General features: G+C 38.8%; 1 protein-coding gene across 3 annotated transcripts in view; it reads left to right on the forward strand.

Moving 5' to 3' along the window:
• The window catches only part of B4GALT5 (beta-1,4-galactosyltransferase 5), a 96,676-nt gene that overhangs the window by 56,389 nt on the left and 21,182 nt on the right, over positions 1-19,105 (forward strand). The window contains exons 1-2 of one of the 3 annotated variants that reach the window (XM_043985539.1): positions 5,547-5,596; positions 18,581-18,715. In XM_043985539.1, coding sequence (XP_043841474.1) covers positions 5,551-5,596; positions 18,581-18,715 — 181 coding nt within the window. In that variant the 5' untranslated portion in view covers positions 5,547-5,550. Of the gene's footprint in view, positions 1-5,546; positions 5,597-16,372; positions 16,440-18,580; positions 18,716-19,105 lie in introns of those variants that run through there. The other 2 variants (XM_043985538.1, XM_043985537.1) reach the window with 2 other exon arrangements.

A 19,105-nucleotide genomic window follows, 5' to 3' on the forward strand; every position in this document is an offset into this window, starting at 1 on the left:
AAATGGATTTGAGTCCTGGCTCTAACATTTCCTAGCTGTGTGGCCATAAACAATACATTTAACCTCCCTGTGAGGCTGTTTCTTCAACTGTAAAATAGGAACAGTCATACTCTTAATGTGTCCTTCACAAGATCATATGGAGAAAAGCATTGTGTGTAAACTAGGACAAGCATTAATACAAATGGTGGTCTGGTGGATAGTGTGCTGGGCCTGGAATCAGGAAAGCCTAAGTTAAAATCTGGCCTCAGACATTTAGTAGCTCTGTTACCCTGAACAAATTACTTAACCTCTTCCTGCCTCAGTTTTGTAAACTATAGGGATTATCATAGCACCTATCTCCCAGGTTTGTTGTAAGGATATAGTGAGATAATTGTAAAAGTGCTTTGCAAACTTTAAAGTACTATATAAATGCTAGTTATTGTTGTCATCATCATTATTTACCATGGCCACACTGATTTAGACCTGGAATTATTTAATCATATTGTTGAGAATATAGATCACCCCCCAAAAATGAGTTGTACCCTTAAAATGTCTTTGAAAGGAAAAAAGTACATGTGGATGTATCCTAGAAAGTAACATTAATTATATAGGCCCCTCTCAAGTTGCACACAAACTAGTTTGGGAAAATGGTTTAAATACATGCTGTTTATCATAGGCAAAGTTCAGTCTGTTTCATGAATATTTCCTCTGTCACTTTCTCAAATCTCAATAATCAATAAAATAAGACCTTGTTTGTAGATTTCCTGATTTCTTAGGCACAAATGCTCACACTGAAAATTTAACAGTTGGCTCTCCGGCACACCCCTGGCTAGAGTGAGTAGAGAACTGAAATGGCTTCATGGACATTAGCTTGAATCTTCTCTCAGAACTATATGTGTTGTCTCATGAACAGTTTTATGGAGAGAGAGAGGACTTACTGAATCAGTGCAAAGGAGTTACAAAGCTTTTTTTTTTTTTTAAAGAAATATGTTAGCACTGTTGGATGGCTGGTTAGATTATGATTGTGGGATCACCCCTATTGTGTTGGAGATCAATACAATATTCCCATCTCTTTCAATTAAAAAGACTATATAATCTTCAGCGAGTTGTCTGCTCTCTGAACCTCAGTTTCTCCATCTGTAAAATTAGGTTGAACTAGATGTCCTTTTGGTCTTAAAATTCTATGATCCTCTGAAACTAATTCTGCGTTAATAAATGAAGTGCCTACTTTTTAACGTTTCTTGGGGCCTCATAATTGAGCTCGAAGGAAACTAGTGTGTTTTTATCTTTGACCCTAGCAGGGTCTTAGCATATCCTACTTCCTATTTATCAATAATCCATGACTGCTTTCCAAATAGTTTATAAATATAACTGTTAATGATATGCATTTTCAGAGAGTATTTTATAAAAATTATGTAAAACTATCTTTTCTACTTTTTTCTTTGTTTTCAATTTAAAGGTCATTTTCCTCCTTATACCAAACACCAGATTTTATCATCTATGTTTAGACTTCCGAAGAATTCTTATGAGTCATAAGCATTTATTGATGTATTGTAGTGAAGGTCATATCACCTGATCATGCAGAGACACAGAGACTATTCTAATGGAAAAGGGAGTGTGTGCTTCCGGATAGATAGAAGCCCTATCCCGTACCAGGGGGAATGTTGTTTCGTGTTGCCAGGGAGTGCCTGAAGGGATTGACTCTAGGCTCGGTGCCCTGCCCCAGGAAGCATTCCAGGCTTGGACACATTCCCTAAGGCCACCCACTTTGGCAGCAGGATGGAACTTTTTTTCTTTTTGTCAAAGTGTGAACCTGTGTCTGTCTTGTTCCCATTTGAATGATAGTTGTAAATGAAAACCTTCAAATTAGACACTGGATTTGTGAAAAATACATGTTTCACAGGAAACTTTTAAGTCCAAGTGTGTTATAAAATGGCTAACATGCTTTGATTTTTATGTCACTGAATGAACCTCACAAGTGTGGATCATTCAGGAGTTCTTTTTAATACCTTAATTGTCTTTCCAGACAATTTCTGCCATTTTCTTTAAAGTGTGTGTTTTTTTAATGCCCAGTTTCAGATTACTATTTCTGACTCACCCAAAACCTTTTTACATCTTTAATCCTTAAAAGAATCATAGAGTGGCAGAAGCAGAAGAGTCCTTAATGACAAATCCATTTTGCTGAGAGTGAAACTGAGTCCTCCTTAGTGAGGGAAACAAAACTTACAGAATAAAACAATGGTAAATCATTTAAGATACTATTAACTATCTGTATAGGACTTGGATCCAAATCCTACATCAGATACTTGTCTTTGGGATATTTCCAACTGAATATCCCAGAGACATAGAATCCATCATGTCCAAACAGACATTTCTCTCCTAAACCCACTTCTCTATTTCTGTACCGTATGTTTGTAACCTCAACACTCTTTCTCAACTCCTCACTCTCCCTCACCCCTATCCAATCAGTTGCCAAATCTTTCCATTAATGTCACAAGCATCTGTTGAGTCAGACCAGCTACTGCTTTGGTTCAGGTCCTTACTACCTCTCACCTAGATTATTGTAAGGGCCACCTTCTATTTGTCCTCCCTGCCTTGGGTTTCTCTCCCCAATCCAGTTTATCCTGTCAGCTGCCAAAGTGATTTTTCTTAAGTTTAGCACTGACTGTGTGGCATTCCAGTGGCTTCTATTGTCACTAAAACATTTAACTACTCTGTTTAGCTTTTTAAGCCCTTCAAGCCTTGCCTCAAACTATACTTTATATCCTCATTGAAAATTATTCCCCTTCTTACACTCTGTGATCCAGTAAACTGACCTTCTCTTTGCTCCTTATACAAGACCCTAGACAACCTTCCTTTCCTGTTACTTTGCACTGAATGCCTAGAACACACATTCCTTCCTCACCTCTGCCTCACTGAATTCCTCTCTTCCTTCAAGATGCAACTCAAACATCACCTTCTACATGAAGACTTTCCGCCTCCCTTTTTCCCTCAGCTAATGCCTCCCCTCCCAAACTACCTTGTATTTAATAACTATTTTATATTTTTGTTATATTTTGTTATATTATTTTGTATATGTACTTGTCCCCCTTATTAGAATGTAAACTCCATGAGTAGGGACTGTTTCATTCTTTGTCTTTATATCATTTACATGCCAAATGATTTTGTTGATTGATTTGACATTTGCTAATTATCTGACCCATGGTAAGTCATATAACTTCCCTGAGCCTCCATTTCTTCATCTATAAAACAAGGAAATTATATTTGATGACCTCTGAGGTCCCTTTTAATTCTTTCTGACTCTGTTATCTTCTCTGAAGTTGTCTGATCACTACATTGATCAAGGTTCTGGTGTCCTTTATTGTTATTTTCCTTTATATTATTGTAGTTATTGTGTAAATTTTCTTAGTCCTACTTCTTTTTCTTTTTTTTTTTTGAAGGGCAGTGAGGGTTAAGTGACTTGTCCAGGGTTACACAGCTAGTAAGTGTCAAGTGTCTGAGGTTGGATTTGAACTCAAGTCCTCCTGAATCCAGGGCCGGTGCTTTATCCACTGTGCCACCTAGCTGCCCCCTGGTCCTACTTATTTTTCATCAATTCATATTAATCTTCCCACATTCTCTGAAATCTTCATATTCACAGTTCCTTATGGCACAATAATATTCTCTTTCATCCATATACTATGGCTGCCTGGTACCTACTCACTTTGCTTCCAGCTCTTTCCTACCACAGAAAGTGCTGCTATAACTGCTGGTTATTGTATCATGAGGATCAAAAGATATGTATAGTTTAATATTGTTGTTTTGTTTTCAAAGAATAGTTCCCATATTGCTATATTTGGACCAATTTACAGCTCTACCAATAGCACATTAATGTGCTTGTCTTCCTTCTCATTGTCTCTCCAACATTAACCATTTTTGTCTTTGATCATCTTTGCCAATCTGATATAAGAAGCTTGAAATTTGCTTTAATTTGCATTAAGTAAATAATATTAATCTTAACATTCTCCTTATATAAAACCAGAAGGAAAAGGAAGCTGAATGTAAATAAATGTGAAGAATGGCACACAAGTTTTTCAAGGAGAAACAAATGAAGGAGTTAGCAAAGTTGTTGCTTTTATTATGTATCTAAAGGCAATAACATAATTTCATGGGATCATTGATAATCTTGTATTGTAATGATTATGATTATGTGCAACAAGCCCACTAGTCAGATTAATGTCTGTGCCAAATTAATATTGCAGAATATGAGGGAATAGACAAATTCAATTAATAATTCCTAAGACCCTCCAAAATAAAGCATTATGTACACAATTTAATACTTTGTGACATTAGTGCAAAGGTGGGTGACATTTTGGGGGACTAAGAAATGACACAGTCTAGTATAAAGATAGGGTGTGGTCTTGGTAGTCTGTTAGAGATGAATTTAAATTCTTTCTCTGACTCTTACTAGCTTTATGACCACTGGCAAGACATTTAACCTCTGAATCTTAGGCACCTCTCTCTAGACTTGTAAGTTTATAGATAAGTTGTGATTTATATGGAGGAAGGGAGTTCCTCACTAGCAAAATAAAGACTTGTAGAATATGCAGAAGCCTCATAACTATTTGTCTTGAATACTTGTCAAGAAGAGAGTTGGGAGGGACTGGGTATGAACTGGTAAACATTGAATAGCATCACACACAAAATGAAGACATTACTTGTATTTCTGTGGGAATTATTTACAAATCAGCTGCCCATGTAAGTCAGACCACAAACTTGTTAGAGCAAGGATCAAAATCAGTATTGTATTAGAAAAAAGGATAAAAATGAGAAACTCTACCGCACATTTGAAACAGTTTGAGCCAGAATTCTTTAAACAAGCTAATGACTCCCAAAATGGGAAATGAATTTGAATACAACTATGGATCATCATCTCACCATTTTCCGGAGATCACTACAGTGAGACCAAAATATCCCCCAAACCACCTAAACCCAGCAAATATTTGATTTTCTTGAGAGAGAGAAAGAGAGAGAGAGAGAGAGAGAGAGAGAGAGAGAGAGATGACAACAAAGGGCAATATTTAGACCTTAGTTCAAACCTCAGACACTAGTTGTGTGACCCTGGACAAGTCACTTAACTGCTTTTTACCTCAGTTTCCTCATCTGTAAAATGGGATAATAAATAGCACCTATCTTGAAGGGTTGTTGTGAAGTTCAAATAAAATAATTTTAAAGGTGTAAAGAATTAATTGTGATTTCATGTTTTTATGACCCCATCTTTTGGCTAGAATTTTAAAAACCCCAGTGCGCACTGTCACTGGCTCAGGCTCCCTGCCTCCGCAACAGAGTAGTGCTCCATCCACTGGCTATAGCCAGTTGCCATGGCACTGGCAGCTCAAATCACCACTCATTAAAGCCTACATGGTCCTGGCAAAATTATAATGACTGGAAGCCCAGTGAGGGCAGTCATGTGACTGTCAGTCAGGGGTGCCAGCCAATTAGCTTGGGACTGTGTGTGGACAGCCTGAGGTCTGCTGGGAAGGAGAAGGGAGGAGATTTGACATTCTGGTGTTGGAGTTGGAAAGAGATGGGATGCAGCTGTGTGTTCTACTGTTGCCCTGGCAGTGGTGTGATTCAGGTCATATTATTTTCCTTCCCCCATTCTTTTTTTTTCCTTTCCCTTAATTCTACTAATCTTAATTGTACTTTTAAATTCGCTCTTGTTAATAAACCCTGTTCTGTTTTTGAAAGAGGCTGTTAATCTCCTTCCTTGCCCCAATATTGCAGAAAGCCACTTAACTAACACTCCCCAATTAAAATTTGGCCCCCACCAAGGGTTTAGCACAGTGCCTGGCACATTATTAAATGCTATGCAAATGTTATTATTGTTATTATTACTATAAAATTGCCTATAAAGCCTTTTGGCAGAGGATGACAGATGACTTATGCCCTTTATGAGAGGCAGTATTGTATAGTGACCCCAAAGTCAGGAACCTTTGACATATAGTGGCACTGTGACCCTGGGGAGGTTATTTTAACTTCACATTGCTCTAGGTCCTAGCTTCTTAAACTGTGGGTTGTGACTCCATTTGGGGTCACATAACTGAATGTGGGGGTCACAAAAAATTTATCAACAGTAAAAGGTTATGTATACCTATTTTATTTATATACCTATATAATCCAAGGTGAGTAAAAATTTCTCCTTCGAAAAGGGGCTGCGAGTGGAAAAAGCTTGAGAAATCCTGCTCTAGGCAACTCTCCCTGTCTTTATCTGGTTACTGTAATCTAAACTTTGGCATGTGGTTGTGTGCATGTAATAATTACGTTCAACTTCTTGGAACCTCTATGTGCCAGGCATTGTGCAATCGGAACAAACTATTACCAACTAGGGTACTTATAACATAGGCAGAAATAGGGAAAAAACCCAATCATTGTTGCTATTCCTCTTGCTTAAAGAAGTATTTTCTTCATTTCCTTGTAAGTTCCTTCAGGACAGGTCATCCTTCCTTTCTGGCACTGCCACTATATTAGCTGTAAGACCATATGACAAGTCAGTTACTGTTCTTTCCACCTCAGTTTCTTTGTCTATAAAAATGAGGAAGTTGGACTAGTGGATTTTTATGGTTCCTTCTAACTGGCATTTCTTTGAGTCTTTGAATGCTCTTTGCATCTAAAAGATCCCTTTCTTTTCAATTCAACAAACACTTAATAAGCTTCTTCTATGGGCAAGGCAAGTCAGTGGCGATTTGAAAACAGATATGAAACAGCAGTTAGATGTGGTCAATGTGGATTTGTTTGCTTGACTGTTCATATTTGATGCATGGTTTTGTTGTTGTTTGTTTTCATTTTTGTTTGTTTGTTTGTTTGTTTTTGGGGCAGTGAAGGTTAAGTGACTTGCCTTGGGTCACACAGCTAGTGAGTGTCAAGTATCTGAGGTTGGATTTGAACTTGTGTCCTCCTGAATCCAGGACTAGTGCTTTATCCACTGCGCCACCTAGCTGCCTCTGATGCATAGTTTTAAAAAATATATTGGGGGTGGGGACTAAGAAGGGAGAGGGGAATTAGCAATAATAATATTATAAAAAGGAAGAAAAGGGTTGTTGGAATTCTTTATAATTATACTTCATTTTTCTCAATCAGGCCATATCTAATTAGGCTCCCTTTGTGACCCCTGATGTTATGGTTCAGAGGGGAATAAACTGTAGTTTATACTGATTTAGTCTTTTATCATTGTCATTCATTTTTAGCTTTTTATTTTTTCTCTTCACTTCTGTGTTTGAAAATAAAGGAGGTTTCTGCACAGCTCTGGACTTTTCATCAGTAATATATGGAAGTCTTGTGTTTCACTAAAGGTCCATTTTTCCCCCCACTTGTAGCATTATACTAGATTTTACTGAGTGTTATTTTTTGTTGTAAGCCTATATTCTTTGCTTTCTGGAATATTGTATTCCAAGATCTCTGCTCTTTTACAGTGTAGGTTGCTAAATTATCTGTGATTATGACCATGGCTCGAGATTTAGGCAGTTTTCTTTTATGATTTATTGAACTATGATGCCTACATAATTCAGATAGTCTAGGGATTCAAGTTTTTTCTTCCTGTTTTTTCCAGATCAGATGTTTTTGCTATGAGATAACTTACATTTTCTTCTCTTTTTTTAGTCCTTTGACTTTGTTTTGGTATTTCTTGTTGTTGCATGGAGTCGTTGGTTTCTGTTTGTTCTATTCTAATTTAGAGGGAGCATGGACAAAGTTTTGCACCACTCGTGCCAAGTTGTTAATTCTCTTTCCAGTTCTTCTAGAGATCTCATTTCTTTTCTAATTTTTTCCTCAAACGTTCTCATTCTGTTTCTAAAAAACACTTTTAACTTTTTATTTTTAAACTCTTGCTTCAGGAATGCTATTTGAGTTTATACCCAGGCTCTGAGGCTTTACTTATTGTTGATGTTATGGAGTCATTCTCTTTTTGTGAGTTTATGTCTTGAATGTCCCTGTCACCCTAAGAAGTTTTTATTATGTTTTTTGTTTTTGTTTTCTTATTCTGCCAGCCTACCTTTTTTACTTCAGACTTGATATCTAGGGCTGAACTCTGTAATGTTTCTGGAGGGAAGGTCTGAGTTGTTCCTGTTGCTGCTTTCTTGGAATATTGTGTTGTGTTATTCCAGGATCTTTGAGGACAGGCTGAAGACCCGAAAAGTTAAGTGCTCCCAAGGTGGTTACATCCAGGGCAAAGTCTAATTGTTGGCCCCCTGCTCTGAGATCTGAAAGTTCTGCCTTTGTTTTCTGTCTGAATGGCAATAGACTGCTGCTGTACCTAGCTCCTATTAGTAAGTTGGAAAGCTCTGTCACTGGTTCGGTAACAGAATTGTAGACTTACCTTTGGTCAGGAATTATCTTGCCCTGATTATTCCTCCTTAGGCTGGGCTAGCTGCTAGAACTGATCCTTCTCTCCTCCTGAGGACTGAGCCACATTGCTTTGCTTGTTTCTGAACTTCTTCCTTTTTTTTGTACACCATTCCCAGCCTCTCAAACCTGCCCTACCCCCTTGTCTCCTTCTCAGTCTACTCTGGATCTATGACCTGGAACTGAGTAGTGGACAACAAAGCTGCCAGTTGACACCTATCCTCATTTTGGTGTCCCAGTATTTGTCTGGGGGAGGGGCGGATGTTCTGCTGGGTCTGAGACCTCTTGCCCCAGAGGACAGTCTCTCTCTGGTCAATGGAGTGCTCCAATGGTGTGGTGCTCCTGGCCTGAACTGTCCCCAATTTCCATAGACCTCTGTCTCCCTATGATGAGGGACAGTCCCTAGACTGGACAAATGACTCACTGTGATTTTTTATTCTGAATCCCTTCAGCAGGATTTGGTACAGTGCATTTTCTAGATTTGTTTGGAGGAGTTTTGTGGAGTGAGGAGCTCGGTTGTACCACTTCTCACCATTCCTACCATCTTTGCTCTGCCCTGTTGAAGCATTTTTTCCCCTGATAAAAGTATTTTATTATTTTCCAGTTACATGCAGAGATAGTCTTCAACATTTGTTTATATAAGATTTCAAATTTCAAATTTTTCTCCCTCCCTGATGATACTGTGTATAATGTTCTTCTGGTTCTGCTCATCTCACTCATCATCAGCTCATGAAGCATTTTTTAAAATGCACAGAAGCAAACAAAATTTCAAAAGAGAAGATGAACATAATAGAGGGTCACCATATCAAGCACAATCTGTGCTATCTGTTCTACTTTGTATGTGGATATGTTTGTTTTAAGTTGAATACATTTTTTTTTTTCAGTTATTGAGGGGGAAATACATTGACTTCTGTTTTGGACATGTTGACTTCTAATGCCTAGGGGACATTTGAAGTGGGGGTGTTCAGCAGGCAGTTGGTAATATAGGACCAGGATTTAGGAGAGAGGTCGTCTTTATTATATGTGTATGATAATTAAACCCATGGGAGTTCACGAGATCCCCACAGAGCACAGACAGTGTAAAGAGAAGAGTGCTCAAGGGAAATCCTTGGAGATATGTTCATAGTAGTTGTAATAGGCAAGAGAAGGATGATAGTTCAATAAAGGAGGTTGAAAAGGTTATATAGGGAGAAGGAAAAACAAGTATTCAAAATTGTGATTGATTAAAAAGCCTAAAAATCTAAAAAGTCATCAGTAATTAAATTAGTTCAGACCAAGAAAAAAAGTTTGAAATAGTAATATATGGAATGTGGTACTTCAGAACATTGTATGTAATCCTTTAGTTGACCAAGATTTAGGAAAATAGGAAATTTGTATGAGGTAGGAGGGAAGTTGAGCATTACTAAAGGACTGTAATTCTTTAACTCAGACAACAAATATTAAACATAGCACTCTATCTAGACTAGAGAAGGGGGCTGGAGCAGGGTGATGAATACAAAGACAAAAATGAACCCATCATTCCCTTTTGGGAAAGACAATATGAACATATACATATGTGTGTACACTCAGTAGAAATACAAATAGTATCTATACATGGGAAGTAATTTTGGGAAGGTGGGGACTAACAGCTGGGGGCTGGGAATAGAGACACTTCAGGTTTAAGGTAGTTTCTGGCATGGAGGACAGTCTGCATAGATACTAGATATTAAAGATGGAATATTCTTTGCAAAAAATAGTAAGAAGACCAGTTTGGCTGGACCATAGAAGGCAAGAAGGGGAAATTACACTTGCACTTACACACACACACACAGTAGACTTAATATATGAGATTGTGAAGTGCTCTAAATGTCAGCAAACTGTTTCTCCTATGTGTAAGGCTCTATTCAAGTTCAGTCAAGCCAAAAAACATTCATTTTTTAAAAAATAATTTTATTTGTTTATTTGTTTGTTTGTTTTAGTTTTCAACATTTGTTTAGATAAGATTTCCCATTTCAAATTTTTCTTCCTCCCCAACCCCCTCCTAGACAGCAGGTAATCTGATATAGGTTATATGTATGTATATGTATATATATGTGTATGTATATATGTGTGTGTGTGTGTGTGTGTATATATATATATATAAAATAACATTAAACATATTTCTGCATTAGTCATTTTATAGGAGAAGAATCAGAGCAAAAAGGAAAAACCTCAAAAAAGAAAAACAGCACCAAAAACAAAAGAAATAGTATGGTCCAATCAGTGTCCATATTCCACAGTTCCTTTTTTTTTTCCCCTGGATTTGGAGAGCCTTTTCCATCATGAGTCCTTTGGAACTTTTTTTGACTGTTGTATTGGTGAGAAGAATCTAGTCTATCACAGTTGATCAACACATAATGTTGATGATACTATGTACAATGTTCTCCTGGTTCTGCTCATCTCACTCATCATCAGTTCACACAAGTCCTTCCAGGTTTCTCTGAACTCCTGCTAATTGTTTCTTACAGCACAATAGTATTCTATTACATTCATATGCCACAACTTGTTCAGCCATTCCCCAATTGATGGGCATCCCCTCAATTTCCAATTCCTTGCCACCACAAAAAGAGCAGCTATAAATATTTTTGTACATGTGGGTCCTTTTCCCTTTTCCATGATCTCTTTGGGAAAAAGACCCAAAAGTGGTATTGCTGGGTCAAAGGGTTTGCACAGCTTTATAGCCCTTTGGGCATAATTCCAAATTGCTCTCCAGAATGGTTGGATCAGTTCACAGCTCCACCAACAATGCATTAGTGTTCCAATTTTTCCACAGCTTCTCCAACATTTATTATTTTCCTTTCCAAATAACATTTATTAAGCATCTACTTACTCTGAGCTAAGCACTGGGAATACAAAGAAAGGCCAAAGTCAGTTCCTGCTCTCCCGGAGCTCACAGTCTAATGGGGAAGTTAACATACAAACAACAGTTTACAAACAAGATACAGATAGGATGAATTGGAGATAAACCTCCCAGAGAAGACATTAAGATTGTGAAGGGCTGGGAAAGGGCTTTTGCAAATGTTTGACTTTAGCTGAGACCTGAAGAAATCCAAGGAAGCCAGGAGGTGTTGATAGGAGGACAGAGAGAGAATTCCAGACTGGGAAACAACCAGGAAGTCTGGAGAACCAAGGAAAGAGTCAAGTTTAAAAAAAAAAAAAAAAAGGCATTTATTAAGCGCCTACTATGTCCAAAGCACTGTGCTAAGCCCTGGGAATGCAAAGATTAAAAACCGTCCCCTGCTTTTAAGGAATTTATAGCCTAATATGGGAGACAACACGTATGCAACTATGTATAAACAAAATGTATATAGGATAAATTATACATAATAAACAGAGAGAAAACATGAAGGTTAAGGAGGACTAGACAAAGGCTCCTTGCAGAAGATGACACTTAGGGGAGCCAGGTCAAGAGGGAGTGAGTTCTAGACATTGGGAACAGCCAGTTAAAATGCCCAATCACAAGATAATGTCATGTATGAAGAACAGCAAGGAAACCAGTATAGAATGTGAGAAAATTAGAAAGGTAATAAAGGGCCAGATTATGAAGCATTTTAAAAAGCTGAATAGAGGATTTTCTGTTTGATCCAGAAAGTAATAGGAAGCCACTGCAGTTTAATGAATGGGAGGGTGGGAGGAATGGTGATATGGTCAGCCAATCTGTGGTTTGGGACATCAGTTTAACATTTGAGTGGAGGATCGACTGGAATAGAGACAGACTTGAGGCAGGGAGACCAACCAGCAAGCTATTGCAATGTATACTTGCTGAATGAGAAAACTGCAGTGTTATCAGTAGTAGACTACCCCTGGAACATAGGTTGCTTGGCTAATCGGAGTTATCCCTAAAAGGGTGGGGATGGTAAAAGCTGTATTCATGAAAATTAGACCTACTATAGACTGCATTTGAGTTTTATATGTCAGAAAGGGATGGGAGTATGGGGGAGGATTGAGAGGAATGTGTCTGATATTTGGACCAGTATGGTTAACATAAACATTTGGCCCTCTCCCAGTCCCTGTAATACAATCAGCAGGCTGATAATCTTGAAAAGCAAAACCTTGAACTAGTCTTCAAATCTCCTTCCTCTGTGAAACTTCCCTGTCGCTTTGTTTTCTCAACACTGCCGCTCCCACTAATCATTTTCAAGGTTAATGGACTTAAAAATCTGTGCTATTAGCAATGGGACATTCTGGACTTATGTGCAGATTCTAGATTTATTATGAAAGTCAGAAACATCAGTTTAAGGAATCAAGCACAGTCACTTCCGAAAAGCTGTGCCTGAGAATCCTTTCATGTTGAAAGCAATCTTCCACCAAAAAAACCCTATCCAAACCATAATACAAGCTAGGATTAATCTATAAATGCTGAAAACCTACAACTAAATATGGCGATTTTACTGTTATTTAGCCCTGGAGGGGTGAAGAGGATAGAAGAAAAGAATAAGTCTCAAAGACCTGTATTCCTCATATCAACTACTTCCCTAATGTCTACAAACAAGCCCACGTCTCCCTCTTTCTCAAAGAACTCTCACTGGATCTATTCATTCATTTTTGTTTGTTCGTCTTTGTTGTTGTTGTTTTTTGTTTGGTTTTTTTTGCGGGGCAAGGAGGGTTAAGTGACTTGCCCAGGGTCACACAGCTAGTAAGTGTCAAGTGTCTGAGCCTGGATTTGAACTCAGGTCCTCCTGACTCCAGGGTTGGTGCTCTATCCACTGCGCCACCTAGCTGCCCCAATCCATTCATTCTTGCTAGATACCATACTATAGTTAGTTTTCTTCCCTTTCCTAACTAAAGTCTTTGCGTAGGCCTCTATAATTGGTGCTTTTACTTTGTAGAAATATTTTTGAATTGACTAGCCTAATTTGGGGGCTGAAGCTGACTGGAGGACTCAACTGGGGACTTCTTACTATTTTGCTATCTGACTTCGTTAATTTAATGTTGGGCCGTTTGTAAAGTTCCACCACACTGCTCCCAAACTGATAGACTAAAGATTAAGAAGCCTCTTAACCAAATAATCAAAGCAGAGTTTATTTATGAGATACTATTTAAAATTAGGAATACAGGGAAATAAAGTGTACAACCTCACTGCTTTCCTGTGGTCTCTTTCCACTGCGTCTCTTTCATCTCTCTTTCGCACCTGCTGAGCTTTGAACTTCTTGAATACAATAAGGGCCTTAGCCGCCTCCTGCCTCAGGGCACATTACACTTTCCCTGGTTTGTATTAAGGCCTGTAACCTTGTCAGACCCAGCTCTCCTTTTCTGAACCGAACTCTCCTCCGTCCTTGTCCGGGATCCCCTCTAGTCAGCTTCTCTCCTAGTCTGTCCTTCTCTAGTCCTTCTCCTTCCAGTCTCCTTCCTACCCTAGTCAGCCGTTCTCTCCTTAATCTTGTCTCTCTATCTAGTCTCTTCTCGCTCCTTCTTTTTCTAGTCCATCTCCCTCTCGTCTCCTTCCTCCTCTAGTCAGCCGAACTCCCCTTAGTCCATCTCCCAGGTTTATATACCTTTTCTTCTCTCCACTCAAATCTCGGGGCTTCCTTCGCCCCCACAGACCAAGCTAATCCACCAGCCAGAGCTGCAGCTGGTGGGGGGGGTGCTCTCGAGCCTTATGCCTCAGCACAGGCCATCCGGGATCCTTCAGCTAGCTCCGCTCAGGTCGGAGGGAGCTGGGGGCTTTTTTTTCCCCCAGCTGTCTGACCTGGGGTCTTGTATAGCCCACGGGACTTTTTCGCTCAGCTGAAGCTGAGGAGGAGGGGGAGAGACACTGAGGGCCTAAGGCTTTCTAATCTCAGCCTAAAGGTAGGGTCCCCAAATCAAAATAAATTTCCACAACTTCCTTTCCTCTCATTCTCTATTGAATTCTGCAGTCTGGCTTCCTACCTCCTCATTCAACTGAAATTGTTATCTCCAAAGCTACCTAGGATCTCTTAATTGTCAAATCCAAAGAGTGGTTTTTTAAAATTCTTTTTCACCTCTCTACAGCCTTTGACACTGTTAATTATCCTCTTTAGATCACCTTATAACTCCAAACACTGTTCTTCATCATCACATCAACCTCTAATCTTTCTACCCCTCAGTTCTTTTCTAGGCCATCATCCCTACATTGGCTAAATTTCCTTCTCTGTCTTGATGGTTGGTCAGTCAGTTCAACTCTAACACCTTCCTCTTCCAATGAGATCTTTGCCCCTTTATTTGATCAAAAATTTGCCCTGTCAAATGGCGGTTTCGGATTACTCCCACCATTCTCTGCCACTCACATGCTGCTGGAAAAAGCTGGAGAAAATCCCAAGCAGTGTTGACTGTGTCCACTACAAATTTATATTACATAATTCCAACCGCTTCCTCAGTGTGGCAAGGAAATCCTTTTATATTTCCCATATCAATTCACTGTCCCATCCCAGTATAATTGATCAGTACATCAAAAAAAGTCTATTTTATGTAATATGCAACACTTGTATCCCTTCTGAATCTGAATCTGAATCTGAAAAGGAGTGGGGCAGGAGTGATTTCGCCTGTCTCTTTTATGACATGCTTATTATTCTTTACAGTTTTGCAACTTTGACTTTTATAGTTGTCCTTTCCATTCACATTGTTGTAATCATTTTACATGCATAAATATGTAGATATAGTTTTCTTGGTTGTGCTTTCTTTCTACATCAGTTCATGTGCTGGGATTTGGGAATACAAAGACAAAAATGAAATAGCTCCTGCCCTCAAGAGTCTACATTCTTTTGGGAGAGAGAACTTAAATTCCTGCAAGTATATACAAAAGAGACACAAACTAAAGTACGAGGTAATTTGTGTGCAGAGTTGGGGTAGATGCTAGAAGCAGGAAGGGTTATGGAAAACATAAGGTGGCTATTGAGCTGAGCTTTGAAGGAAACTGAGGATTCTTTTTTTTTTTTAATTTTTTTTTTCCAGTTACATGTAAAGGTAGTTTTCAACATTCATTTTTATAAGATTTAGAGTTCCAAATTTTTTCCACTCTCTCCCTTTCCGCCCCCCTCCACAAAACAGCAGCCAATCTGATATAGGTTATATATGTACAATTCACAAGTACTCTTTTATTTAGTCTGTGTTCAGTCGATATCAGTTCTTTCTCTGGAGGCAGATAGTATGCTTCATCATTAGCCCTTTGGGATTGTCTTGGATCATTGTATTGCTGAGATTAGTTAAGTCATTCACAATTGCTCATAGAACAATGCTGCTGTTACTGTACACAATGTGAAACTGAGGATTCTAAGAGGCAATGGTGAAGAAGTACATTCCAGGAATGGGGAATAGAATGTACATAGGCATGTAGACTGAAAATGGACTGTCGTGTGTGAGGAACAGCAAGAGTTCAAAGTCAACAAGTATTTATTATGTACTTTCTGCCTGACATTGTGCTAAGAACAGCTAGTAGCCTATTTAGTGGCTGAAGGGGAATAAGTTATACTAAGTCTGTAAAGGTAGATTGGAGCTGGATTGCGTTTATATTTTATCCTAGAAAAATAATAAGAAGCCTTTGTAGTTTAAAGCTTAAGTGGGAGCTGAGCTTTAACAATATCACTTTGTCAGTTTCATAGAGAATGCAATAGATTTTTGAGATAGTAGAGAAAGGAAGACAATTAGGCTATTCTAATGGTAGAAAGAGGTAATGAGGTCCTGAAAGAGGATGGCAGCTCTGTGAGTAGACCTACAGGGAGAGATTGGAGAGATCTTGGATAGAACTGACAAGACTTAGCAATTGATTGAATATCAGGGGTGAAGGAAATTGAGGGATTGAGTATGAAAAGAAGTTGTGAACCTGCATCTCTCTGAAGTATGGTAGCTCTCAACAGAAAAGGGAAAGTTCAGAAGAAGTATGGGTTTGGAGATGGGGGTGGAAATAATGAATTTGGTTTTGTATTTATTGAGTTGGAAACATACAGTCCAAGAATCAGTGATGTGGGACTGGAGCTCAGGAGAGAGACCAAGGCTGACTCTATGAATCTGGGAGTCATTTTCATGGTGATAATACTTCAAGCCTTGGGAACTGATGAGTTCATTGAGAAGAGAAAGTAGAGAAGAGAGATCAGGACCAAAACCATGTGAGTATATTCACAGCTAAGGGGTGTATTTTGATGATGATCCAGTAGTAGATGTGGGAGCAGGCCAGGTAGGACGGACATCAAGAGAAAGCAGGTTCATGAAAACCCAAAAAGGAGAGCATCTAGGAGTAGAGGTTGGTCAGTTGTGTCAAATGCTGCAGAGAGGTAACAAAGGATTGAGAAAAGGCCATCAGACTTGGTAATTAAGACTTCATTAATAATTTTGGAGGGATTAGTTTCAGTTGAGTGAGGTCAGAAGCATGATTTCAAAGAACTGAGAAGAGAATGAGACAAGAGAAAGTAGAGACCAAGTAGTTAGGGTTTTTGCAGGCAATTTGCAGATTTCAACACTTCCCTTTTTTGAAAATAGGAATTTTTGTTTTCTGATCCTGTGGCACCTCTCTCATTATCCACAGTTCTTGTAGAGCTCACTGACAGTGACTCTAGCAGTCATATCTACCCATTCTTTCAGAACCTGAGGATAACAGTTCTTCCCTGCCTGTTAACTTCCTTATTTACCTTGTGTACTCCCCATTAGCCATTTTCTCCCTACTCTTTCCAAGACAATAAAAGCAAAATGAAAGTTGAGAAGATCTTTGCATCTTTAGGTATCATCATCCTGCCTAGCACCTGTGACTTTCTTTTTTTTTTTTTTTGTCAGTAAGTCCATTTCTTTCCCCTGTAAATCCCTTGTTTGCCTTACCTTCCATTCAGTTCAACGTTAAATATCTGCTATGTTCAAAGCATAATGCTAAGTTCTGGGTATACAAGGGCAAAACCAAAGTGCTCTCCACCCTTAAATAACTTATATTTTGCTAGGGAGGAATGAGGATGGAGATTCAACATGAACATAGACATGTATTACAAATCAACTCCAGGAAGGACTGAATGCTAGTGATTGTGGGGGACATCAGAAAAATCTATAAATAGCTCTGGGACACCAGAGCTGAGTCTTGAATGAAACTAGGAATAGAAATAGAGGTAGAAGTGAGGAAGGAGTGTATTCCTGGCATGGAGGACAGCTTGCACAAATTCAGAGACAGGAGGTGGAATGCTGAGTTCAGGGAACAGCTAGTTGGCCAATTTGGTTAGAATATAGAGTGTGTGAAGGGGAGTAATCTGAAAAAGTAGGTGGAAGTCACATTGGATTTAACGTCAGGTTAAGGTTTGATTTTATTTTGGGTTTTGGGTTTTGGTTTTGGGGTGGTGGTTCATGTTTCTTTGAGGGCAATAAGGAGCAAGGAACTTTTGGAGCAAAGGAGTGATGTGGTTAGATGCCAAACACCTTTTACTTAGTGTTAGATCTACTCTGTATATATCTTCTATCTTAGAAGGCAAGAGATGTGAAGAGCTTCAACTAGATTATTAGTAATTACATGAGTATAAAGAAGGGGCCAGTTGTGAGATGTGTGGAGGTTGAATTGCTGAAACTTTAAACTTGGATATGGGGCATTAGAGAGAGGAAAAAGTCAAAAACTTGTTTGCAGACCTGGGTTACTGGAAGGATGGTGGTATGGTGCCCTCAGTAGAGAAGAGATCCAGTTTGGAGGTTGCTATGGCCAAAATAATGAAAAATCCCATAGTATGGTCAACCTGATTAGGAGCTTCCCCCAGCAGCCTCAGCTCATTTTAAGCTTTAGGTGTCATTGCTTACTTACTTTTATATTTGCCCTCAAATCATCAATGTTACAATCAGAGATAGTGGATATAGTTAATATTTGGGGGGGGGTGAGGCAATTGGGGTTAAGTGACTTGCCCAGGATCACACAACTAGTAAGTGTCAAGTATCTGAGGCCACATCTGAACTCAGGTCCTCCTGAATCCAGGGCTGGTGCTCTATCTACTGTACCACCTAGCTGTCCCCAGACATAGTTATTTTAAAGGCAGAATGCAACATGTGTTTCAGAAGTCTATGGTTTACAGATATTTTTCATAACTTCTTCAGAACCCAGACAGCAGCCCAACAATGGCTGATATCCTAGAAACATTGGCCCCAACACATAGAGTTTGAATTTGAGAGAGTTGGAAAAGGACCTTCCTGATTATTGAAAGGAAACTAAAAGTGAAGATTTAATGTCTGCCCTTGAACTAACTTTTTTTTCCTTTTTTGTTTTTTCTTTCTTTTTCTCTGTTTTCTGCAGTGAACACCTACCTCTTCATGATGCAAGCCCAAGGCATCCTCATCCGAGACAACATGAGAACAATAGGTGCTCAGGTGTATGAGCAGGTGGTTCGGAGTGCTTATGCCAGGAGGAATAGCAGTGTAAATGACTCAGGTACATTTTCAGTAAGAAGCTCCTGGGATTAGAAGTGTTCTTCCTAGTAAAGATAAATTTGTTATTATACATATATAACCTATATCAGATTACCTGCTGTCTTGAGGAGTGGGGGAGGGGGGAGAGGGAGGGAGAAATATTTGAAATTAGAAATCTTATAAAAACAAATGTTGAAAACTGTCTCTCCATGTAACTGGAAAATGACAAAATACTTTTATAATTAAATATATATATATAAATTTGGTTTAAGTAATTAACTTTGAAGGAAAAAGCTATAGGCTGAAGAGGAGGATTTGGAAGAACTTGACAATATTGTTGCTCTTGAAGGGAACCTTTTTCCTATAATCCTGCCATTGTGCTATATGGCCCCATAGATATCCTTGCCCTTTC

This window comes from Dromiciops gliroides, chromosome 2 (assembly GCF_019393635.1).
Source record: "Dromiciops gliroides isolate mDroGli1 chromosome 2, mDroGli1.pri, whole genome shotgun sequence".
Classification (NCBI taxonomy): domain Eukaryota; kingdom Metazoa; phylum Chordata; class Mammalia; order Microbiotheria; family Microbiotheriidae; genus Dromiciops; species Dromiciops gliroides.